The 27,512-nt window shown below is 38.3% G+C and overlaps 1 protein-coding gene and 1 long non-coding RNA gene across 2 annotated transcripts; one reads left to right on the forward strand and one right to left on the reverse strand.

Moving 5' to 3' along the window:
- Nucleotides 1–23: 23 nt before the first annotated feature.
- On the reverse strand, nucleotides 24–14,854 carry LOC139125642 (coiled-coil domain-containing protein 191-like). Its single transcript, XM_070691739.1, has 9 exons — nucleotides 14,704–14,854; nucleotides 13,821–13,859; nucleotides 13,167–13,305; nucleotides 7,512–7,700; nucleotides 3,935–4,107; nucleotides 3,076–3,299; nucleotides 2,691–2,865; nucleotides 711–901; nucleotides 24–255 (listed from the first exon to the last, which is right to left on the reverse strand). Exons 1-9 carry the CDS (start codon nucleotides 14,788–14,790, stop codon nucleotides 39–41), a joined length of 1,434 nt encoding a protein of 477 aa, XP_070547840.1. The 5' UTR covers nucleotides 14,791–14,854; the 3' UTR covers nucleotides 24–38.
- Nucleotides 14,855–14,972: 118 nt separating this feature from the next.
- Nucleotides 14,973–25,895, forward strand: LOC139125650 (uncharacterized). The gene is made up of 2 exons (XR_011550316.1): nucleotides 14,973–15,089; nucleotides 23,734–25,895. It is a non-coding gene; the product is annotated as an uncharacterized lncRNA (long non-coding RNA).
- Nucleotides 25,896–27,512: the final 1,617 nt, after the last annotated feature.

A 27,512-nucleotide genomic window follows, 5' to 3' on the forward strand; every position in this document is an offset into this window, starting at 1 on the left:
ATCTGGCCTATCAGATGGCCTGTTAGAATAAGGAGTCTTCAAATCATCCACAAAAAACTGTCATCCTCCTTCCTATTGGTCCAGAGCTTCCCTGAAGCAGCTGCTTCCAGGAAGGCAGCCATTTTGTTTTTAGTTTCCTGTCTCCTTTCTGTCATTTCTCTGCTTTGTTGTTCCTGTGCAACCCAGAGCTGCCAACTCACAAAATATCTTTTCAACAGAGTTTTTCTGTGGAAGTCCTCAGCAAGCTGCTTTTTCCTGAAACCAAATTACGTTTCAGTAAATATCACCATTATCTAATGACATCAAGTGTGTATGTCAAGTAATTTGTATGATTTTAAGTCTATTCTTCGTAACAACTGGTGTATTTAAAACTTTTCAAAATGAATACAGCTAAATGTTGATCTTTCTTGTAAAAGTTTCATGACTCGATGTTAAATTGATTATCTTTCTGCGAACTGATCAAACTGATTACTTGACTCTGTGATATTTAAGTTATCCCAAGGGATGTCTTAATTGTGCTTCAGTACGTGTATTCATGATTGTCTAGCAGAATGGGGGTGATACTGGCCCTCTATCAGTCTTTATCTCTTCACTGAAATTATAATAAGTAGGAATGACAACTCATTTACACTTTTGGAATGAATACAGGCACTCTAAACAGCAATGTAACGTAAACTGCCACAGTGATTGTTTACACCATCCAATCTTACCTGTGAGACTCTCTGATGTAAAATTCTGTCTGTCTCTCTTCATATTCCATACGCTGCTGACGTACATAGTGTCTCCATTTGTTCCAGGCCCTGACCAATCTTCTCCAGTCTGAGAGGGCCCTGGCTTTGTCCATCTGTATTCGTCTGTTGGCTACTAGCTGATACCATGCTGAGAAATGCCTCCGTAGACACTGCAATGCAAAACACAATGTGAGATTTATCAAAGATCAATGGTTGTAACAAACTAAAATTCAACTAGTTTGACACAATAGAGAGTAGCAAAGGTAAATTTTAAAAATTAATAACTTGACATACCATCACACTGATTTTTCTTGGAATATTTCATTCCTGTTAGGTCAAAGATTGAAATGTTTCCAAAAACGGATATCTTTAGAAATCAGTCTCAGGATTGCAATAGTTGAGTTTTGCTTCACAGCTTTTATTATGAAGGATGTCACATGCTTTCATCATGCTTCAAGTTTGAATTATTGCTTCCAGTTATTTGATGTCAAGTTATTATTTCACATACTGTGATATGCCTTGGATACAGAGATGCACATAACACTTGTTGTAGAGAAGAGTCACAAATATGTTTGACAAGAAACTAGTGATTTCTGAGAAGGCATTTGTGTAACTCTGCAAATAGTTGATAGGATTTGTATCAAAATGATGTCAAGCTTTTGTCATCTTCCACTATTTTCTCAAACATAATATACCATACTTATAAATGTCCAAAAGCATCAAAATGACACTCTACCCTTGACACCATGCAATGGGTCAAAGGTCAATTTCACATTCAGATAATGGAGACTACAGACACTTTGACAGGTGTATGAATTGTAAACAGCCGGCCTTGCACCATGTCAGTGTCTGAATGTTCTACAAACCAATGCCTGGCTGTAACTAGTATATGTAGGTCAAAGGTCAAAGTCGTTACTGGATTGACCTTAAAAATCAATATATGATAACCAGAGAGAACAAGTAGATGGAAATGCTATTGAGTTCAACAAGATTTTCACCAATCTGCATGAAAAACAAATGATCACACCCTAAATCACAGAACACGGTTTAAAACCTGGCAAGTTTTTGTCTTGGCAAAGAGACAGAATGCACATACTTGAACAATCTCTACAGGCATGGTGTTATTGTGTTTTGCTATAGTAATATATAATTGGTATCAACTGGGAGACTTTCAAATTTACAAATTACTTAGTCATGGATGGATTGGGATTTAAATACAGCCAACCAATGATTTCAAACACAGCAGTATCTGCTGTGTGAGATTTTTCAGAATTAGGTCATTATTTATAGCACAAAATGATCTGGAATATATATATTTTTCACTGATGTATGGCTGTGTGAAAACTCTGCCTCACAGTCAAACAATGTTGAATTCATGCCAAGCAAGGTATTGACAAGCTGTGTAATTTATAAGTGTGATCAGCTGACTACATGAATAGCAGTGGTCATTTATCACCTGTCACTCTGTGACCTCATTTGACCCTACACAATATCTACTCAGTACCTACTGTGAATTTATGGAACTGAAACTTATATTATATTGAGGAAAGCTTTAACAAGAAATAAACAATGTAAACAAACACCAGGACAGATTATGTGATATACAGTGCATGACATGATGAAATACACACAGGCATGTTAACAATGCCAAAAAAACATAGTCACAGTACATACCAAAAATACAATGGGCAGACATGGGCAGACAGTAATAGTGTTTTTACAACATTTGAATCTTTGATCTGCATTCACATTGTCATGAAAGGTCAAAAGTTAGACTGTAAATTATTTTGTAACTATGATACTCAGTCAGACCAGGGTCCCTAGTAAGGGAGAAATACTGGCTGAGCACATAGTTGGCTCACAGAAATCTCACCTTATTGTTTTGCCATTTTACTCGTCAACAGAATTTGAGCATCTTCGTTAAAAATATTTTGAATATACTTTGCTGACAAACAGTACCTTCAGATCCTCTGTTGCTTTCTTTGCTTTGATTTCTTCAAGACGTCTTGTCAACTCCTTCCTTTCTTCTTCCAGCATCTGTTGGGCTTGATGTTTCCTTAATTCTGCCTTCCTCTGTTGCAATTCCCTCTCCTCTCTCTCCCTCCTCTTTTCTGCCTCCCATCTCTCTTGTTCCCTGGAAAACAACATCAATAGATAGGGAATGATGTGAAACTTTTGTGGAGAAAAGATCTGTCCACAACATGCTTGCTGCCTATTCTAATTAGATTTTACTCAGTCACTGCTATCTGTGTTCACTGTTAGTGTTATACATTCATTTTAATCTCAGCACTGCATGCATTCAAAACAACAGAATATAAGACAGGATACATCTTAGATATTCTACCTTCTTTGTACTTCTTCAGCAACTCTTCTTTGTTCTTCCATTTCTTTTCTAATCTTGGTCATTTCTTGTTGTAAAAGAGTTTCTTCTTTCCTCTTGTGCATTGCCTTGTCTCTTTCTTCTTTCAAGATGATCTGTTGTGCCTGCAGTTGGGCATCTTTCCGCCTCTGTTTCTCTCTCAATTCTCTTTCTCTTTCTTTCTGTCTTTTTTCTCGGTTTTCCTTCACCTGATTCAAATTCAAAAGAAATCTTAGCTATCTCAGATCTTGGGGAAATATTTCCAAATCTGTCCAAGGAGGGATTGGAGGAGCAACTCTGAGACCGCCAATCTTTTTGTTAAGACCAATGAATTTACCAGTTGCCTTATCAAACACACATTTCTGATCAATACTGCATGCTGTGTCTGCATAACTACACTGCAGGACTTGCTGACTGACCTCAATACTTGTTCAAGAAACAAAATAAGCCTGTCAACCTTTAAATGTAAAATATCAAGACCAACTACAAGAGTCCAACAGTAGAAGGTTTTTGGTGATACATGAAAAACTGCATGTTATAAAATAATATCAATAATGTTGTCTCTAATTCTGAAGTCATGGTCTTATATTAACAGATGAGAAATAGTACTAGATGTCTGATGTACAGCATAGCTGGACTTCAATATCTGAAGAGACAGATGATTGAAGCACGCAGAACACATTTATCTAATAATATCGGTAATATTGTACAAATTCTTGACTACTGCTGATAGTGCCCATTTTGGTTCCATTAACATAAAAAATATAATTTCAAGTATTAAAACTTGGTGCTCTGGTGGAATCACCTGTAATATTTTAACAATGTTTGTCCATTCTTTGCTTACCCTTTGATGTCTGGCTTGCATTGATATTGTTGGATCTTTTCCTTTCTTTTTCCTCTCATCCAATCCCAAGTCACGTAAGAAATCCGTCTCTACAACTGGTTTGTCTAACAATACCTGGATGATACCCTCCACAGTAGATTCCTCATCACGTTCTTCAATTTCCTTTACAAATGCTATACATGTAGAAAAGCGGATGACCCATAAGTATTAACAGCAAGGGAGGGGTGTGTGAGAAGGTTTACAATCACTGACTTTAATACTTGATTTTAAAGATATATCCATTGTATTAGGTATTCCTCCGATTCTAAGACCCCCTTTTCAGAACCAAAGATGACGAAAAAGATATGGGGGGTCTAATAAACGGATGTCACCGCGAAATCGAACGTCGAAGTTAATTTATGCTAATTTATGCAATGTTATGCAAATTTTTATGCCAATGATTTTTTGATTCACGCTACAGACAACTCATACTTTGTGATATCGACTCATGGCCATGCTGTGTAGATACTGGCTGTCGAATCTGTATACGTATAAATTAATGGAGATCCACGAAGTCTTGAAATATAACGTATTTGCCATACCTTCTTTTACTAAACAATACGATAGCAATAAATCTTTGTATTTCGTGAATAGATTATCACCACGAAACTTTGTACAACAAGTACGTTCCTCAGCAGCAGCTAGCTCCCCATATGCATAGCATGGCCACAAAGGTCAGACAATGAGTGAAGGGAAAGTCCCTGAAGTTCCGCTGGCTGTGATTGGTCAATTTACACAATAGGTCAAAGGTGTCAGTGCATGAGGTCAAGGTAAAATTCTGTTCAGTGGGATGGTGTCCGCCCGATGTTTTCTATGTACGATTTTCAATTTTTTAAATAAACAATCAATTACACGTCGTGAGTTTTATTATTTTGCTCCTAGTTTCAAAAACTCTAACCGTATCTCGAAACGAAATGTGATCTTACGAACAGGCAGGCTCGAACAGGTAAAATGTGTGGGCATCGGCTGGCCGAGACGAAAGATTGCTGCGTCAATCTGCTTTATATTGATGTGTTGAATTTTTGGCAATACACCCTGAAGTTTTTTTTATAACTTGTAATAAATGTCTCCTGATGTGGAATTCAGTCATCTATGATCAACTGTTCGGAATATGGTACGATCATGCACGTGTTTGTTCTAACTGTAAGTTATGAAGTTGGGTATTTTTCCCTCGCAAGACTTCGAAAGCGTGCATAATCTTGAAAATCTGTTACACTATCATTCTACTCATTGCTGGGACTAGTTCAGGAAAGGACACACACAAATGCCGTTCAAACAATAAATATCTTCATTACATGAGAAAAACTACAAAATTGATGAAACATAAACGGAAGAAATTCAAAGAATTTTCAGTTCATGCGCGGAAGAAACTTTGAATATCGCGTTTCGTTTGTCAACACAGTAATTGCCCTCTTCATCTTAGTCAAACCAGTCGAAGTCGATATCGTCGTCATTAAGTCTTTTTGAAAGATTTTACGATGCCAATGATATTTCTATTTCACTGGTTGCTTATACGGTAAAGTTGAACGTAAGAGAAAACTTGCAGCGCTTCACAATGACCACAAAAGAAAGCTTACGTGATAGAAATTTGTTGAAAAAATCTTTTTATACTTTAATGGTAAATTCGAACGTAAGAGAAAACGTGCAGCTATTCACAATGATCACAAAAGATACCTTACCTGATAGAAAACTGTTGAAAAAAACTTTATAAGCACACCATTTAAAGAGCATGTGCCGTAGTCTTTTGCCTCAGTAGTATGAAAACAAAAGTGTAAAAGGTGAGCGAAGCAAGTTTCAAAGCTCGTGTCATTCACACGTCCCAAATTTCTATTGATAACGGCAACAAAAGGGTTTCCCGACATCGTCACAAGATCCTATAAAAATGCGTCGACTTTATGAGCCCAAAAGTCATAAGACATTGCACGGTCGTCATGGGCAAGAAAAAAAGTAATTATTAAAATCATTCTCGCTGTCGGCATGCCTAACTACCGTCGCAATCAGCTGGAACTTGGTTTGCCAAATGAACTCGCCGAGATGCAGACAACATACACGATCGAAATGCTGTAGCCGTTGTTCAAGATGGTTGCAAAGTTGAAAGTTTGAAGCGAGATGCAGCACTCATACCGGGCACGGTTACTTTCGAATATCATCGATCGTGACGTGTCAGTCAACAAAAAATACTACTTGAAGGCAAAGAAGAAAGCATTCATCCATTCTCCTAGAGTTGGCATGGCAGAGAAATGTCACGTCGGTGTTTTGGCAAATAATGCGGCTGTACCTCTGCTAAAGCAATCAGTCCGAGGTACTGTTTTCACCGTGGATATTCACTAAAACAGATCAAATCATGCCGCTGACCAAAAAAATGAAACGGCCCTTTTAGGGACCACAACAGCTACTGATACCCAAACTTGTTTGTGTTTGTATGAGTGTAAATTGTGTTGTTTGATCGTGATGAAATGAGTGAATCGTACTTGATCGACAAGTCCGAAAACCCGACTATCCTAAATGTTCATTTCATGCAGGTCCTCCACAAAACCGTGTTTCATGGTAGCCAGATTGCATCGAAATGTTCGATTCGTACATAATCAGATGTTGAAAAATCTGCTTATTTGATGGTAGCAAAATGACAGTAACGAAAAGACGACATTGTACTAGATCGAGACGCTAAAAATCCAACTCTTTTATATTGTTCATTTACGGTAGGTAGTGAAATCCAAGTGTAGTATCGCCAGGAAATGATAGCACTGTTCCCGATTGACATGTTCCAAACCCCAACAATAGTGTGCGTGTGTGTGTGAGGTTTGATACTTCACTTTGACACTTGTTTGTGACTTTGATAAGCAGCATAGGTGTTGTGGATATCCTGGTCTCGTTACATGACAATGGCTCTATTGTTCCAGTCAAAATTCGGGTGTACCCCCTGGGGGGTCTTATAAACGAACTAACAGCTAATTACGAATTGATAAAATAATCCTGGGGGGTCTTATAAACGGGCGGGGTCTTAGAATCGGAGGAATACGATATATCCATTGTATTAGATATTTGATACACATGTAGCAGACTAATGGAATTTGCAATGCTGGAGAATGTATCACATTATTGTGTTATTTTCAACCATCACGCTATGTAGCTCAACCCTATTTGAAATGTTATATGCTAGTTTCAGTTTTCAGTGACTGCTCCTCCATATGTTGAAAGAATTTCATGGTCTGATGACAGTGGCTGTCTGTCAGTGTAGTGAAAAACATTTTTAGAAATACTGAAGTATACCGGTATCAAGACAGGACTAATCAGTGATTGCCTGTGTTCTTGTTGTCTCATTACACAGAATTTTGTAAAATAATATTTCAAATTATTCCACATAAAGTTATATTTCAGCACCTACTTTTAATTGCCAAGAAAATCAGAGGAATAGTATTTTCTCCCTGGGCATACTACAATATTAAAAGAATACTTGCTATACCATCCCATATACAGACTGACATTTGGAACCAAACATGTCCTCCACAACAATTTTCAGAATGTCTAAGTTGATTACCTTCAGATGATATTCCATTGTATGGATGTGGAAATCCTGGATCTTCCACAGCAATCAGGTCATCCCACTGTTTCTTGATCTCTGATCTTGTAGGTGGATTCCGTGATGATAAAATTTCATCCATGTCATCATCAAAGTCATTGTCAAGGTGACATTTATCAGTCATCCACTGATTCAGTAATTCTTGTGCTGGTGTGAAAGACAAATAAAAACCACAGACCTCATATGTATGAAAAAATGTAGTTAGGGAAATACACTGCACAGAGTCATCAAATATTTATATAGGAAGGACAACAACTGAAGTCATAATAAATGAACTGAACAATTTTAACAAATATAACATTTCAGACAAAAGTATTTGTGTTTGGCTAAAAGATGTTTCAATGCTTAAACAGTATACACATATTGACTGGCCATGTGGGCAACAACATACGTTTGTACCCTGAGGGACTGTGAGTCACCCCGAAAAACGGACTTTCCCGAGAGAAACAGTCTGTTTTTGGGGGTGACTCACAGGCCCGAGGGGTAATAAAGACCTATGCTGTTGTCCTCATGGCCAGTCAATATATGTTTTATAACACACCTCATCCGCAGTCATGCATAAGACCGTACCATACACAAAATTTGTCGCATGTAATATGTTGGAGTGGTTCAGTAAGAAAAAGTTTTCCCCGACAGGATCGCAATACTTCTGCAAAACGTTCAATGCACCTTTGATTATAGTCTTCAGAAAGTAGGATAAACCTAGAAATTTCTCGACTATCGTTTCGATCGGCCGCGGACGACATCTTTGTTTACATTCCGGTCTGCAGATGAGTCAATGTAGTTTTTGACGTCAACGGGCATCATTCTTCTGATGCCTGGCAGGCAACAGTTCCCACAAATTTAATAATAATAATAATTTTATTCATTTCACCAGAAATTATAATACAAATGCGAATGTAATAAACAAATAAAAAAAAAACCTTACAATAAGTAAAAAATCAGGAGATTGATAAAAACACCAAAAATTAGTTTTATTTTTATGGAAAAAAGTCACACACACAAGATCTGGTGAGGACCAAGGAAGTAGTTCTTCAAGAACTAATCTAGTCCTTGGCCCAGTCATCAAAATTCAATCACAATAGACTAAAACAGTAAAAAAACACACGGAAGGTGAATAGGTGAACAAATTTAAAATATAATATAAGAAATGATAATTTGATGCAAATAATTTTAAATTTAAAGGTAATAAAAGTACAGTCGCTCAGTAAAAAAGAGTTTAGACTCTACCGAGAAGGAAGGCTTTCAGCAGGGCCCGCTTGAAAGAATTTCTTGACCTGATTGCTTTATGGAGACCGGGATATCATTCCAGCACTTTGCAATCGAATACGTAATGTTATGTTTTGTTCTGTGTAAATTTACCTTTGGATACAAAAAAATTTCATTATTCACAGACCTAGTGAAATATGAGTGAGAAGCACATGATCGATTGAATGTGCATATTGGTCATCATATAAGTCATAAATGAATGTACATATCTGATATTTGAACAATTTATGAATATCCAGAATACCTAGTTTTTTTTAAGTAAAGGTTCACTAGGTTCACAGAACTTTGAAAATATTAGTAAGCGCACAATCTTCTTTTGAAGTTTTAGAAGTGGATCAATGAAAGATTTGAAGGCATTACCCCAGATTTCGATACAATAGCTCATATGAGGTAATATTAAAGTGTTGTACAACAAAAGCATTACAGATTTTGGTAAAAAATATCTTAAGTACGAAAATATACCAACTTTTGGACTAATTTTGTTAACAATCTTATTTACATTGTATTTCCATGAGAGGGAAGGATCCAGTGAAACACCAAGATACACAGCATGAGGAACATTTTCAATTTGTACATTACTAATAGACAAATCACCTTCAACGGAAATATGTTTATATGGTGATTTGAAAACCAAATAATTAGTTTTGTCTATATTTATCGTAAGTTTATTGGCTTTACACCAATCAGAAACTTTATTAATTTCGCTGGTTAAAGAATTTAAGTTGAGACGTGAAGAATTAAGTGAATGAAATAAACTTGTGTCATCAGCAAATAATCTAAATTGGAACATAGAAGAAGATTTGTGGATGTCATTAATGTAAATTAGAAAAAGAAGTGGCCCGAGTATTGAGCCTTGAGGAACTCCACATGAAATATGTCGGCTATCTGAGGAGCAACCATTCATATGTACAAACTGACGCCTGTTATGCAAATAGGATTTAAACCAGTCATGCGCAGGTCCACGAATCCCATAATGATGTAATTTGGATAATAAGATCTCATGGTTTATTGTATCAAAGGCCTTTTCAGATCAATGAATATTCCAAGTGTAATACAGCCATGGTCGATCTGTTGTGCAATCTCATTTGTAAGGTCAGCTAAGGCAAGTTTTGTACTATGTCGTTTTCGAAAACCATACTGACTGTCTACTAGAATATTGTACTTATCCAGAAAGGCACATAATTGTTTATTTACTACACTTTCATATATTTTGCTAATAATAGATAAAAGAGAAATAGGTCTATAATTACAAACTTCATGAGCTGACCCTTTCTTAAAGACAGGAATAACCTTTGCAACTTTTAATTTATCGGGAAAACTACCATTAGAAAGAGAACGATTTATCAAATAGGCGAGTGGCTTTGATATATAATCAACAGCATCTTTTACAAGTTTTGGGTGAATTTCATCGTGGCCATACGCTTTTTGAGTATCTAGTTTGAGAATTATTTCCCTGACATCTTGTTCACTGATAGGACGGAAAAAGAAAGAGTTCGATAGACTATGTTCGAGGAAATCATAGAAACTGACATACAGGTTTTTGTGATGACAACTTATTACCAATATCAGCAAAGTAGTTATTGAACGTGTTGGTTATATCCTTACTATGTGTGAGATATTTGTTAGGATCATGGTCTGACTTAATTTTATTACGATACTTTCCAGAGTTAGATGACCGGTTTAAAAGTTCATTAATAATTTCCCAAGCTTTGTTTGTATTCTGTGCAGAAGCAGTAAGTTTCCTATAGTAGTAAGACCTTTTGGCATGTTTCAATAGTTTGGTTAACATATTACGATATTGTTTATACTTAGAATGCACCTGTGATTTAGGCCCAGCCCGTTTTGATTTCGAAAAAAGCCTGTGTTTATGTCTAATGGAAATGGTTAAGCCCTTAGTTAGCCAAGGTTTATTTAATGACTTGGATTTTGAGCGTGTACATTTAACAGGAACATTTTTCATTATTATATCATGGAAAATCTTGTAAAAACATTCATAAGCCTCATTTGCATCAGAAGAATTAAAAACTGGTTCCCAAGAAATGTCGGCTAAGTCAGCCTTAAAAGAGGCTGAGCAGTAAGACGAAAAATCGTACTTAAAAGTGGGACCTTTGTTGCTGAAAACGTGACGTAAGTTTCTTATAAATGCAAATGTAGGAAGGTGATCACTCAGATCTGTTTGAAGTGTACCAGCTTCAATGAAATAGTCATTAAAGTTCACAAGACAATGATCGATAATGGTGGAAGAATAATCTGTAATACGAGTTGGGATATCTATGATTTGTCTGTAGTTATTGCTACTTAGAACTGTTGTATATGCAGTGTTTACACTATTGGAAACAGCTGTGTCGATATTCATATCACCGATAATTATACACCTGTCATGGTTTTCTGCAATGTTACTGAGACACGTATCAAGGCTTTCTAAGAAATCTTGAACAGGTGTATTTGGCTTACGGTAAATGATGCCGAGAGCCACTTTTTTATTTTCCAACAGAGTTTCAATAAATAGATATTCGCAGTAGCTGAGAGCGGGTGGGTCAATGATGGAATAGGAGAGTGATTCATGCAAATATAAACCCACGCCTCCACCTTTAGCACCTTCACGACTTTTTGAAATAAAATCATACGATGGCAGGTTGTAAATGGAGGTGTCGGAATCGTTATGTAACCACGTCTCACTTACACCTACTACTGAAAATTTGCATTTCAATTGCTGAAGGAGAATTGACAGGTCATCGAATTTGTTCTTGATGGACCTAATGTTCAAGTGAAAAACTGAAAAAGATTGTCGCAAAGAAGCGGGTGAATCGTCATTTCTAAATGAGTCTAGATCATACGACTTACAATTGTTGTAGTGAGAAAATAAATTGGCCATATATTCAGTGTCCATTGTAGATGTCACAGTATCCTAAAGAGAATCTTCAGAAAATCTTTCATTTGATGCGTTGGATGTCTTGTTTGGAACGGACTGCGATTGGTGTTGAAACCGCGTCTTTCCTGGCGTAAATCTTACCGTTATTAGTCCATATATATTTCCATTTCGCTGCTTTCGCTCCTTTTGGCATTAGTGTCACGAAAAAGTTGTCTGGACTGTTCTGTAAGCTGCTCGTTTATATCCAGATGCTTTGATTGGCTACCTGCAGACCAGCTATGCCCAAGTCCGACACCTTCTGTGTTTTAAATTCTTCTTAGATTTGTACAGCTTGTTCCGGACACTTCTTCTCATGAAGCGGACTACTATCCCCGATGTTTGTTGGTTTTGTTTTACTGGGAGTCGATGACTGAAGTCAATATCGTTCTCGCTCATAGGTATTCCTGCGGCTTCTGCTACTTTTATAACGACCAGGTCTGTGTTTTCGTCTTTGGTTTGCGGTATACCATACAACTCTAAATTGTTGCAACGGGTGTAGTGGTGTAAAGACTCAATTTCTCGTTCTGCTGTATTTAGCTTCCCCAATGTTGTTTCAAGCTGACCCCGTAGCTCTTTGTTTTCTAGTTCGAGCGCTTTCATTTGTCTCCGGTAATCCTCAAAGAAAGAGTTCATATAATTCACAGATTTCTGAAGTTCATTCAAAGTAGTGGTGATATTCGGTATCTTATCGACGTTTTCACAGAGTGGCGCAAGCCTCTTTTCAATACTTTCAGAAGAAAGGGTTGGTGCAGTTTGATTCTCACCTTCTGCCATCTTGGATCCACCTACATTGTTATTCCGCCTGGTGTTTCGAGGGAATCGTTTTCTTTCACATTTTTTGCAGCGAACCAAGTCCCCCTGGCATTATCTCACATTACTCGATGTCTCGCTGTCATTGCATATCATCCTGAGAAAGGTTTAGTGACCAGAGGTGTATTGAAAACGGAGAAAAACCTGATAAATTTCGGAGACGATGACACCACGTGCTGTTCGTGCCGTGACATGCAAATTACTTAAAATTTAAGATCCCGCTAAGATGTCCAATGACGTTGTTTATGTGGATCAGCACAAAAAGAACGCATTCCACATGACTATCAATTGGCGAATTAGAATACCGACTGCGGATGAGGTGTGTTATAATGAAAGTTGAGGAAAATTGATTTGCTTGACTCTGGTCTAGTATCATGTGACATATTCCGGTAATAAGAGAGGTGTATGAGAAATGTATTGTATAACGTTATAGTACCAGTACCAGTTTCTGTATTATATGTGAAGAGTATGTGTTGTGTGTAAAAATAAAAAAGAAATTACTTTCACAACATATTTGTGGATGTGTATCTCTCAATGAAAAATATGGCAGCTTAAAGTGAAATAGAGATTTGTAATCCCTGTGTATATAAACTAGTCTGTAAAATTAAAACATGCAGGGTTACCTTCTTGATATGCTTCATCATGGTCATGGAGGGCATCTACGGTTGCCATGGCTGTTGCCATGCCATTGCCATGGCTACCACCAGTATACTTGTGTCCAAAGGTGACAGCTGCTGCCCTGTCAGAAGCTTCTTGTACTTTCTGTAAGAATCCATATAAGGCATTTAAATTTCTGTAAGAATCCATACAAGACATTTAAACATTCTATAAGAATCCATGCAAGGCAATTAAATTTTTGTAAGAATCCATACTACACAGTTGGACTAAGTTGTCAAAAATTGTACCATTACGTGAACGTCCTTTAAAAGATTAATTTTAAACGACAGCAGTGTATAGAATTATATCTGAAATGAAGCTTGTTAGTTTTCATAGTATCATTACAAGTAATCTGGCACAGAACCAAACGTGGTGTAGGGAAAGCATCACACCCTGAATCAGAAAGAATTCTAAGTTTAAGAAAAATCTTGAAAGACATTTACATATTACTAAATATCTGTTGCACCATGATAGAAATCAACTTTGTTGAATAAAATTGGTCACCAAGTGAGTAGTTAGTTACTTGGTTACCATGCCAAGACAATTTTGCAATGGCAAAATTAAAGCTGCTGTTGCTGTGGCAACTGCCTGTGAAACATTATAAGGTAATAGTACAATACCTTGATCCAATCTTGTATGTCATCTGCACCTGTCAATTTCTGTTTTAAAGATTAGGAAAAAAAACCATGAAAGATATTAATCCTAAAATTTTAATTATATTCTAGGTAGAACGCGTTTATAGCTAGGGTTTGTGAAGACAAATTTTTGCCAGTGTCGCACGTGAGGCTGTTGTTGAAGTTAGTATTCTCGTTTTCGAGACGTTTCGGCACCAAGTCGTTTCGGCCCAAGACGTTTCAGCCTCCAAATTTCAGGCCCAAAGTCATTTCGGCACCGCGACCCAAAACGTTTCGGCACCGCTCAAGGCTACCTGCGGGAACTAGTGTTGGAGCGTAATGTTACAAATCCAAACACTGAAAAAGTATAGTGTGTCAACTAACATTCACGTACATTCATGTACATGCTTTAATCATGGAGGTAATCTCTGCTACCTCCATGCTTTAATCTTTGTGAAAACATAAGAGACCGTAAGAAAAAACTTCATATCATTTTCAAATCTGTGACACAAGTTCATCGATAGCAATGCAATAGCCACCGACGCGGCAAAAGTTTGAAAGCGGTGCCGAAACAACTGCATGTGTAATTTCTAAAAACATAATCTAAACTTATGGACAAATATTTATTTCTGTATGTTTATGGATTAAAAGATCACTCATCACTTGCGTACACACACAGTCCGAGTCTTCACAATTACAGCATTTAGATATTTAAGACTCTAACCTCACTGAACACGTTCGAAGATAAACTTATCACACACGAAGATCAACTGATCGTGACTACTTATTATCTGACTGAAAAACGACTTGACTCGTGATCTACCGATCGATCATATTAACTAGTTGATACATGTCTTCTTCGCCGCAACTCTACAAACATAACCCTTACCTTTGATTTTGAGGTATTCCCTGAATTTACAGGTTTCGGAGCGGACCATCGTTTCCATCGGTAAAGAGCCGGATTAGAATCGGCCATGATACGTAAAACTCACATCCGATCAGCGATACAACTGTGCTCAATTAAAAACTACTGTGCAAAGAGATTGTACGATGTCGCTTAGCTGAGCAAAACATTAATGGTGATCGCCATATTGGAAATTACCCATCATGCAACATGTAACGACATCAAGGTCACCCTGGAAAGGTCAAAGTGCAAAGGCTACAACATATGACTTTGTCAAGACCGAGATCGGTGAGAAGAACGTGAAAGGTTCCATAAGTGTTTCGCGCTGTCTGCAGCCTTTGGTTTGTCGTCCCAAATTAGTCGTTTTTAAGGTATTGTTACGAAATTGAGCATAAGCACAGGCGCTGACCTCGTCGCTTGTTCGCGATGCCCCTAAATGTGGTCCTACTAAACACTGCCCGGCAATGCCCGGCAATGCCCGGCACTGCCCGGCGACAAACAGGGCACTGCCCGGCACGAAATAAGCGCGTCAGTTATCACAAGAAGTTTATATCTACATACCACAGACCACTAACTCTTATAAAAACCTAAAAAACGATAGTTCAAGCCTCAAAAACGTCGATTTACTGGTCTTTAGTTACGGCGTTTGTAACCTTACGCTGGGCCAGCTAGCCCTCAGAATAATGAATTGTACATCGATAACATCAAAAGTGGAAAAAAGAACCGGGAATCTGGAACTGTCAAATGCAATATGCAAGCACTTGCTTTCGGACACCCCATCCAGCAAGACTTCAAAGTACAAGGCGAAGTTTCGTTTAAATTTCGATAGGCTACTACCCCTTCTCTCAGTAAATAGTTGGTTCTGTAAACAAGATTGCGTAGGGCCGGTGATCTGCGACCTACCCTACCTGCGATCTACTCTTCCACTCATGAATAATTAATTAGGTTTATGCAAAAATGTACAGTTTTATGCAAATTTCCTGTGCGCCCGTGAAAGATGGGTGAATAGATCGCAGGTATATACTGCGATCTATGCTGACTTGCGAGCAATGCTGCCTTGCGATCTACGCTCCACGATTGCAGATTTTCAACCAAATGTAGCCGTACATTCGGTCCGTTTACGATGCATGATGTAATGGAGGTCCCCGGTGGAGGCCTTCAGCTGATTTATATTTCATTTTCATTTTGTTCTTCAGATCCTTATAGCGAGCGCGAGCGTCGTTAGGAGCAAACTACAAATTCGGCAAACTTTGCGTGCTTTTCGCTAATCACTGTTTCGCTGTAATCTGTTTGCAGCCAGTAATTTTGTTATGACGACTGCAAACCTTCAAAATGGGATATTTGAAAATTTCATCTAGCCATCATCACTTCCTTGCATTGTGTCAAAAACTCTATACTAATGTCTGAGTAAAATAGAGGAAGGTTGCTCCACAATTCTCATTAGTGTATTTTAATGTTTCGTACATGTGGTATGGTTTGATTGTGTATTATTTCGGCATTATTAATATTCATGTTTTATCATGTGTATTGTTTACTATTTGGTGTAAGAAATTAGCCACGGTGAGATGGTTGTAATTACTTGCGATGTGAACGTAAGAAACTCATGACGGAATAAATAATGTCCTGACAAAGTTGAAGATGTAAGCATAATCGACACATCCATCCTTTAATAAATCAAATAAATAAAATATTCATCCAATCGGTAGGCCTACAAGTATAGATCAAATTACTACAAGATAGAGTTGGGTAGATCGCATGGTTTTCTGTCAAACACACCTGCGATCAATACTTCCCTTCTACGCCACTCCAACAAATTACTTTACAGCACGCATATCTGTTCTTTCGGTTCACAGAAGAATTGCCACAAGCTAACTGCCACACCTCGATACGTACCGCGAATGTCGCAACATCTAACTTTAATAAATGAAGTCGGTCTATCCAAAGGCAGTGTCGGTCTGATCGCGGAACAATGATCATAATCTTAGATGCAGGTGACTGGGATCAATACTTCCCTCTGCGAGCTACGCTTCTCAAATATATTTATTTTTACCGTTCAATTGATAAATTTGATGTAATATTAACATACAAAATACAATTATCCAGGACCGATTATCGATATCACAAGCTTCGCAAGATACGATTCACTGGCATCACCACAATGGCAGCCGGTGGTGATCGCAGAGAGTATAGCTCAACTCTGCGATCTATACTTCCCTTGCGATCCCCCTCCCCCCCATCTATACTCCTCTCTGCCACCTACGCTTCTCAACGTACTATATCATTACAGTTCAATTATAAACTCAAGTTAATATTAAATCATACTAAAACAATTGTTCGGGATCGTTGATCGATGTTGATGGCACAAACCTCGCAAAATACGATTCACTAGCATCACCACAACGGCAGCCAGTGTTGATCGCAGGAAGTATAGCTCGCAGGTGACTCTGCGATCTATCCTTCCCTTGCGATCAACGCTTCCCTTTGCTATCTATGCTTCTCCAACCTATTTTATTATTACTATTCAGTTGATAACGATGTAATATTAAATCAGACCTAAACAATTATCCGGGATCGATTGCCTATGCAACAAGCCTCGCAACATACGATTCGTTGGCATCACCACAATGGCATGCACATGGCAGCCAGTGTTGATCGCAGGAAGTATAGCTCGCAGTTGACTCTGCAATCTATACTTCCCTTGCGATCTATACTTCCCTTTACCTCTGTAGGCTTCTCAAACGTATTTTATTATTACTAATCAGTTGATAAATTCGATGTAATACTAAATCACACCAAAACAATTATCTGGGACCGATTATCGATGTCGATGGCACAAACCTCGCAAAATACGATTCACTGTCATCATCACAATAGCAGCCAGTGTTGATCGCAGGAAGTATAGCTCGCAGGTGAGTCTGCTTTGCGATCTCTACCTCCCTTGCGATCTATACTTCCCTCTGCTATCTATGCTTCTCCAACCTATCTTATTATTACTATTCAGTTGATAAATTCGATGTAATATCAAGTCATACCAAAACAATTATCCGGGATCCATTGTACTGTCAGGAAGTTTAGCTCGCAGGTATCTCTGCGATCTATACTTCCCTCTGCTATGTACGCTTCTCCAACGTGCTTTATTATTACCTTTCAGTTGATAAATTAGATATAATATTAAATCATATCAGAAAATTATCAGGGATCGATTATCGATGTCACAAGCCTCGCAAAATACGATTCACTAGCATCACCACAACGGCAGCCAGTGTTGATCGCAGGAAGTATAGCTCGCAGGTAACTCTGCGATCTATACTTCCCCTGCGATCTATACTTCCCTTTGCGATCAACGCTTCCCAGAAGCATTTAATTGTTTCGTTCGATTGATAATTCAAACTTAATACTAAACGTTCGAAACCAATTACACAGGATCAAATAATTTTCGACACCACAAACCCTGCAACATAAAATTCACATCCATCGCCGCGGGGAAGACATGCAGTGTTGGTCGCAGGAAGTTTACCTGGCCGATACCTCTGCGATCTATACTTCCCTTGTGATCTACGCTTCCCAAATTCATTTTGCTGATTTCGTTCAATTTATAGACTCCAGTCAACACTAAGCCATTCTCAAACAATAATTAGGGGTTGGTTATCGATGCCAAAAACCTCACGACATAATAGCCACAGGCGTCACAGCCCCGGGGTCACAGCTCTTCAGTGCAGCCAGTGTTAATGGTCGCCGGGCCGGGGAAGTGTAGTTCGCAGGTATAGCTTGAGCCTGGTAACCATAACACTCCCTTCGAGACCACGTCAAAAGATAAAAATCCGAATTCTTTAAGTTTGGGGCGGGGAGGGTTTTGTGCTGAGGGGGTTTAACCCAAAAAAGTTTCATCCTGCAAAAACGATATTCTTGTTTGATTTGGTGTGAAAGACATTTATATATTTACCTGCTTATATTACAGGGACTTATCTTACTGATGAGATTTTTACCAGAAATAAATGGGGTTTTTTTTCATTAGAACATTGTCGTTATTTGCAACTTTCCGTCCTGGTAATGTTTTAAGTATGATTGGAATTATCACAGTGAAGATTAAATGGGAACCTCTGATTATTGATATTCATCAATTAAGGTTCAATGGAGGTGGGCGTTTGGGTGTTGGGTCAGAAGTTTTGAACTTTTGACGTCGTCTCTTATGCAGGTCATCTATTTTCCCATTGTCATCTATACTCCCATTGCCATCTATACTCCCATTGCCATCTATACTCCCATTGCCATCTATATATGTTTCGATAAAAAATCCATTAAAATTTGGACAGCGAGTCCCGCATGTCAATAGCCTATTGACAGGCGCGGCGTTGCAAGGTGCAATCGTACGCGGTAAACTTCTACAATTACTCAAAATTACGACTTTATTCATAATTGAGTGTAAAAAGGCTTTATCAAGCATTCTAACAAGCATTGGACAGTTTATTAGGCTTAAATATGGTGAATTTTGACGAAAAACCTCCCGCGTGTCAATAGCCAACTTTTGTCTGTTGACAGGCGCCTGTCAATAGCCGGATTCTGTCTATTGACAGGCGCCACGGCGGCCTAAAATAATAGAATTCTTCTCCTCTCTAACATTGGAAAGGTTACTAAACATGGACAAGAAGTTCATCACATCCGTAAGCATAACTTCTCTGTAATTGAGTGATCGTAAAAACCACCTTTCTCCCATTACATTTTCGTATTTACCAGACTCCACTTTGAAATAGGCAGTGTAGTCTGAATAGAACTCGCTGTCATGCATAAGTAGCAATATTTGCATGAATCCAATTAATTATTCATGAGTGGAAGAGTAGATCGCAGGTAGGGTAGGTCGCAGATCACCGGCCCAGCGTAGGGTTACGAATGCCGTAACTATAAACCAGTAAATCGACGTTTTCGAGGCTTGAACTATGGTTTTTTAGGATTTTAATAAGAGTTAGTGGTCTGTGGTATGTAGATATCGACTTCTTGTGATAGCTGACGCGCTTATTTCGTGCCGGGCAGTGCCCTGTTTGTCGCCGGGCAGTGCCGGGCATTGCCGGGCAGTTTTTAGTAGGACCGCCTAAAAGGGTCATCAACAGCCACTGTCACTTGTGATCCGCTGATCGGTCTATTCCGCTCGGAGTCTATGCCCTCATAGACGTGTGTACATATGCCTGAGAAAAAAAAGGCATAATACACACGTCTATGGGGCATAGACTCCAAGCGGGATAGACCGATCACAAGTGACGGTGGAACAACTTGGAGGTTCGTGAAGCGGCGAGCCTGGCGCTCGTGGGTACCAGAGTCTTTGGTACCTTCATGCCTTGGCCTTGACCAACAGTTTTAGTCACAACTAGCTGTTGTGCTGTAGCTCGTAGCCTAGAAACTATTCGTCCGCTTGCCTCCGTACCTCCGACCCACTGGTCGGAGGTACGGAGGCAAGCGGACGAATAGATTCTAGGCTATGTAGCTCGAGGTTTTGCCTTTGCATTTGGGTCGGACGGCACAACTACAGTACTGCAACTAAGTTACAACATGGAGGTAGCAGAGACCTCCATGGTCACAACATGCAGTACCTATTTTGCTGTAGTTCCACAGCCCAGCTTAAATTATGTTTACATAAATTAGGGGAGAACCATTTGATTTTTTTTGGGGGGGGGTATGGAGAATTTTGAGAAAGAGGAATTTGTCACCAGGCGAGATAGAAGGAAAAAATGATCCTGTCATGACGAGCGTAAAGTTGGCGTCATACTCATACTCATCCTCAGCCTCAGGGGTCACGCGATAATGAGGATGAGGATGACGCTACAGCGTCAGCTTCACCGGCGTCAGATCCGATTATTCCCGAATGCGTCTAATGGAATGATAAGTGTAAAAACGACTTTAAAAATGTGCTCCAAGTTTCATATCACTGTAACTGTTAATCAAAACACAATGAGGTTTGTATTTTATAATATTTAGTAACCTCTCCTCTTAATATCCGTTTCTCATTATGTAGTTACAACGCAACATTCTTAGCCCTAAATTTCCTTAAAGTTCAAAGGTTGTATGTTTAATACCTTGACTTTTGAGGCCTCAAGTCATAATTTTACAAGTTAATTGTTTTATATGTCCTCTGAATAATTAGGGCTTTCATATCGCCTCTCATGGTGGCGATTTTTACACATTTCGGACCATGTATACCTTGTTTGCACCAATTTTTGGAAAATCTTAACGCAAGAGTTGAGAGGATACCAACAAACACATCCACGGATCCATGGGCTGAAAATTACGAACATTTCAAAAAAACTTGTCTGTATGAGATATTCTAACGATAAAATATTACCTGCGAACCAGTTTTACGATTCAAAAGAAAGTTGAGAAAGAATGGAGTTGTTGTTTTCTTCAATTTATGGGCGAACTTTATCATTTATCCGTCATCGGGTAGCATAACTTCGGCAATGTTCGGATACGACGCTGAAGCTGACGCTGAGCAGCGTCATTTTCAGCATCAGCTAGAAAGGTCACCTGAGGCTGAGGATGAGGATGAGTATGACGCCAACTTTACGCTCGTCCTGTCATGGCCTGAGAAAAAAAAATTGTCATAACAGACAGAAGTAAAAAAAAAAATTGTCACAATGCACCAGAAATGAGCAATATTTGGAAATCTTATTCTCATGTATTCTTTGCCAGCACGCCACCATAGGCGGCGCAAATGTTTTCACCACAAGCAATTCTTATGTTTTTTTTCCCCAGCACATATGATATAAGCATGCACTACATAGGTCTACTATACACCTCAGTACACTCTATGCTTTCCTTCCCCTTTCTGACCCAAGAAATCATATTTCAGGATTTCTGTTGCAATATCTCAATGGAATAGGCACTATCTAAAGGGGACTGTTTGACTTCTGTAAATTGTGAAAATTTAAAACACAAGACAGGAATCAATAAACTAGTATTAAAACCAATATGTTACTCTCTCAATATAAATATGTTAGAAAGATGTACAAGTTGACAATGAAAAATTGAGGAACAACAAATAGAATGAAATATAATGTGTGAGCCTTGTTTCTCTGACCGCAAAAGATAACATCTTCCCTGAGAACTTACAATGATGCTTGGTCATGTTAATTATAATATGACACCACACACCGGATCATTCACTATAGAGTCCATCAATAGTGGCAAACTCTCGCAATAACTAATCTGGCTTCTCCTCTTTGAGGAGGAAGATGACTTAATAGTCACACAACCAAGCAGAGGGGATGCTAAACAAGAGAGCTACTGATGAAGGAAGCCCATTTTTGGTTCTTAAACACCGTTAAGACAAATCACTCAATCAACAAACCGGTTTACCGGGGACTGAGATCACATAACCAGGGTCATTTTAAAAGCACTATCGATTCACCGGTGTCTCGCCATGTATTCGGAGGAATGTGAGGGGGGGGAGGGGGTCATTAAAAATATTGAAAACTTCAGGGGAGCGTTACTCAAAATGTGGAGAGGAAGAAGGGGGGTTACTCAATTTATTTGAACAAAATAAATTGAAACACATCTCAGATTGCACCGTTATATACAACCATTTCTCAAAATTTTCAATGCGAGAGGGGGGCAATTCGCTCTCATGCTCTCCCCCTTGGGTCTTCTAACAGTTTTACTGGTAAAAGACAAATTGAAAATACCTCTTGGATTGCACTACACTGCACTGTGGCGCACATTAATTTCTCAAAATTTTCACAGGATCTAGGACAAATCTGAACTGTTGTGAATTCATCCTTTATTATCACAGAAACATGTTTTAATTTACCTCAGTTCAATGACCATTTTGACAGTTAAGCATACCATATTCAGGCTTTTCATTAGAAGCTGGCAGCTGGAGAAATGACACAAGAAGGTCACAGATTTTCCGTTTCTGTATATTCATTTGTCTTCAGTCTCTGGCAAACAGAACTGTTTTTCACAAATTGTATTGTCATTGTTTTGTTGTTGAATATTGTGACTCAAACACTGATCATGCAAAAATGTAAAAATGTAAAAATATCAGTGTTCAATGTCATTTTCAAACAGTTTTACCAATTGCAAAATAAACTGAAACTCCTCTCAGATTGCACCATTAAACACATTAATATCTCAAAATTTCCAATACGAGAGGGGGGACCTCCCTCTCGTGCTTTTCCCCTTGGGGTATTCTAACAGTTTCACTTAGTAAAAAAATTAAAACACCTCTCAGATTGCACCAGACTGCACCATTTCACACATCAATATCTTAAAAATTTCCATGCAAGATAGGGGAAAGCCCATGTGACACTTTCCCCCTAAGCCTCTCGCTTGTTCTCCCCCTGTACTTTCAAATTCTGCCCGGTCAGATATCCTAGTGAAAACCCTGTCATAATACCCATCGAAATTAAACAATATAGTATATGGTTAGATATTACTGTGTGAGCTTTTAGATCTTTATTTTATTGTGACTTTGAATTTCATTTTGATGGGTTCACCTTTTTTGAACCATCATGAGATAACTGATGATAGTCTAGCAGGGTACATCAGGATTTGAAAGGTCTTTACAGTTGCTATATTTTGTAAATTTTACAATTATATGTATTGGTATTAACTTTTCTAAGTGGGGGAGGGTCAGTCAAAATTTCAGATTTAGAGAGGGAGGTTACTCAAATTCATCGTGGTTGGCCGGGGGGGGGGGGCACTCTAAATTTCGGAGTTTCAGGCTGTAAATAATGACGGCTCCCTTATATACAACGCATTACAAACTTGATGACGAATAAAAAAAATTGCACTGCTACTCCATTTGAAAAAAAATTGATGCAGGTCTGACGGTAGAAAAAAATAATTGCTGTCTCTCTGACAAGAAAAAAAAAAGCTCCCATACCCACTTCCTCCAAACCCCCAGAAATCAAATGGTTCTCCCCTTACATCCATAGGCCCTAAGTCAGAATAAAAAGATTGTCTTGTATTGTTGTAAACTAGTAGATAACATTTACATAGGTTATTTTGTTTGTATGATTTTTTCAGATACACGTGTCATTTTATATATCAACATAACATGGAATCGAAGATGTCAAGTTTTACACAAAGCTATGTGCATAACCCTCTTCCACTCAGATTTGCTGGAGATACTATCAGTGATAACCTTGATCAATCAGTAGAAATGTTTCCTGATAAAGAAGCCTTTGTGTTTCCTGCAGTTGGTGTCAGAATCACCTTCAGAGATTTTAAACAGCAAGTCGATATAATGGCTTCAAAGTTTCTTCAGTTAGGGGTCGAGATTGGAGACTGTGTTGGCATCTGGGCTGGAACTCGTCTAGAATGGCTCATCTCGTTTTATGCAGCTGCAAAAGTTGGTGCCAGAGTTGCACAGTTCCAGGTTGGTTTTACATCACAAATAATAGAGCGACTACTGAATGTGACAAAGTGTAAAATCCTTGTAGACAGTAAAGGTGACCATCCTTCAGTAGATCTCTATGAAATCATTTCAGAGTTAGAGAGCTGTGAAGTTGGCACGCCGCATGTACAAACCAGATTTCCGTCATTCCAGACTGTCATAGAAATGGATGAAGATGGTAAACAAGGTAGTCTTAGCTTCCAACAGATTCTGACAACAGGCAATGTGTTAGAGAAAGAACTGCAAGCAAGACAACATCATGTGTGCAGTGACAACATCCTGTCATTGTACTTCACATCTGGTAGTACAGGCTTCCCTAAGTGTGTAGTGCACACACACCATACACAGATCAATTCACAGAGAGCATCTAATACAAGAGAGAAGTGTTCAAAGGCCAGAGAGTTGCTTGCCAGCTCAGACCTTGCACATATCGGTGCCATACGAGCAATTCTATTTCCAGGGTTGTTTGGTACAACATCGATATATTCTTACTATCAAAGTATTCTATAGAGAATACAATGAGGGTGATGCAAGATGAATGTGTAACTCGCACACGTTTACGACCAAATGTTCTATTTGATTTGATAAATCATCCACACTTTAATGAATATAACTTGCAAAGTTTGGAGACTGTCTTCACTGGGGGGTATCTTGTGCCAGAGTCAATCATGAAGCTGGCTGAATCTGCACTTGGTTGTCATGTAGTTGATGACTACGGTTCTACGGAGATGATAGATGGGTTGTTTTCTGAGGTGTCTGGTGTTAGCTCAGAAGAAATGCTAAAGTACCCAAACTGCGTGTATCCAACGCCAGGTAATGAAATCAAAGTAGTCGATGCTGGTGGAAATATTGTCACTGTGAATACTATAGGAGAACTCTGGGTTCGTTCCCCCTTTTTGTTCTTGTACTACTTGGATGACCAAGAAGCTACTGACAAAGTGAAAACGTCTGATGGCTGGTTCAAAAGTGGAGATTTAGTATCAATGAATGAGGATGGCTGGTGTAAGATTGTAGGTCGGCTTAATGACATGATCATACGTGAAGGAATCAATATCTACCCATCAGAAATAGAGATGGCCATTGCCCTTCACCCAAAAGTATCTCAAGTTCAAGTTGTAGCAATACCAGACGAGAAAGTACACCAACGTGTGTGCGTATATGCATCATAACCAAGAACAGTCAGGTCTGTACAGAAGAAGAAATCCTCAAATTATGTCATGGTCGAATTCATGAAGCTCACATTCCAGACCATGTAATCTTTGTCAAGGAGTTTCCAAAGACATTCTCCAATAAACTTGATCGCCGGCAACTTGCAAGGGTTGCGGAAGAAACTGTCATTTCTAGGAAGTGACAACATGATTGAAGAAAAAAATGTATTTGCTTCAATTGAGCATCAACAACAGAGATGGCGAAGTATTTTAGAGTATGTGGTAACCCCATGTGTCATGAAGGTTAATTTCCTTTTAGCGTAAAATAAGTGGATCAATAATGGCAGGCAAAGAATAATATACCATGTCAAAGCAATAAATACAGAATGACAATAACAATAGCAGCATCTTGAACCACTGTCCAGCGGTAATTTAATTACTTGGTTTTACTACTATTTCATCTCCAAACTGTTCTTGAATGCATTTGTTTGTAGTAAGTTTTCAAATACCGTCTACATGTTGCAGTGACTAGTATTTTATAGATTTATGTACACACCAGTAAAATAAATATTAGTATAAGTGCAAACGCTCAACTTATATGTATATTTAAGTGTGAGGAATAAAGATGTACCGGTAATGGATGAGCCAAGGTTGTCAACAAATCTGTAGTTTTTCTAGGTCTTGAATGACAGACCTGTATTACCGTTGCCATTGTGACTGAGAACTAGAGTGCTGAGATATAATTAATGTTATCAAGTTTCTCAAGCCGCTATTCGTACAATAGACGAATCAATAAAGGTACTGTTAATTATATTCCCTGCTAAGCATCAAAGCACAAGATTAGCTCCAATTATCATACAAAGTTTATCACATGACAAAAATAAACTGTATTTATCGGCATTTACATGTCTTTGAAAGCATATCGAGTGTAAAGTTTAAATCGTCCTGAAATCATTTTCCGTAACTTGGTCATTTGACGAAAGAAAAACAACGAAGATATTATTGTAGTATGGTGCAACAAGTTTCAACTGACGTAAATTTACCATGCCATAACTTGATTACTGGTTAGGGATATTAGCTATTGCACCATCAAGATGAAATTTCAACTAGATGTTTATGTGTTGTGCAAAGAACTACATGACCACATATAGGGACACACAAAATGTGTGTGTGTGTGTGTGTGTGTCTGTCTGTGTGTGTCTGTGTGTGTATTTGCTTGTTGGTCTTGGTCTCTCTGTCCACCGAAGCAGTCCAAACACATATGCATCGCAGCTTCACTGTCATCAATCCAATTCTGTGGCATTATTAGAGTGGTATTTGAACAACAAATTTTATCTCGGTTACGTTTCCATCTCTTCATCTCACAGTAATTTAAATGCAGTGAAATAGTTAAAGATAGGGGGAATAGATCAGCGGGATCGAATTGTCCTCGTCTGTAAGAGGATTATGAAAATGTCATAGCCTTTGTTTTCCATTGAAATTGTTATCTAGTAAGTAAATTTCCTGGCAAGACAACTTATAACAATTTTTTAACATTAAAGATTTGTCATATGCAAGTATGCCAAATATCATGATTTTCAAATAATCACTTTGCAAATCGAGCTTTTTTCGAGGATTTGTTCCTTTCTTCCTGGCAGGCATTTTAGATTTTGTGAAAAATCCGTGTCAAATATGAAGATGGTAATATCTACCGTCTTCCCATTTGACATCTGCATAATCGTCTTACAGACTAGGACTAACTCAATCCCTCCCTCCTTTCATAGACATGTAAATGCAGCTAAATACAGTTTATTTTGGTCATGTTATAAACTTTGTATGATAATTGGAGCTAATCTTGTGTTTTGATACTTAGCAGGGAATATAATTAACATGTAGTTACCTTTATTAATTCGTCTATTGTACGAATAGCGGCTTGAGAAACTTGATAACATTCATTCATAACAAGTCAAACACGGGCCACACCTTCCACAGTGTCCCTGTATTCACTGATCTTACAACACATTTACTTCAAAACAAGTTCAAGCTTCGGTGGTCAAGTGGTTTAGTATAATCAGCAAAACCACAAACATTATACATGAAAATGTTTTGCACTGTTGATTTTCAAAATGCGTTTAAAGAGTAAATTTGTATACAATCATAATAAAGCGAATTCCGATATTTGAAATACAACTGTACGCCGATCCACTCTAAATGACTGTAAAGAGACCCCATGTGGACTTTACACCCAAGCATCGAACCATACAGTCGACGTACGCCAACAG

This window comes from Ptychodera flava, assembly GCF_041260155.1.
Source record: "Ptychodera flava strain L36383 chromosome 3 unlocalized genomic scaffold, AS_Pfla_20210202 Scaffold_25__1_contigs__length_14229661_pilon, whole genome shotgun sequence".
NCBI classification, from domain to species: Eukaryota; Metazoa; Hemichordata; class Enteropneusta; family Ptychoderidae; genus Ptychodera; species Ptychodera flava.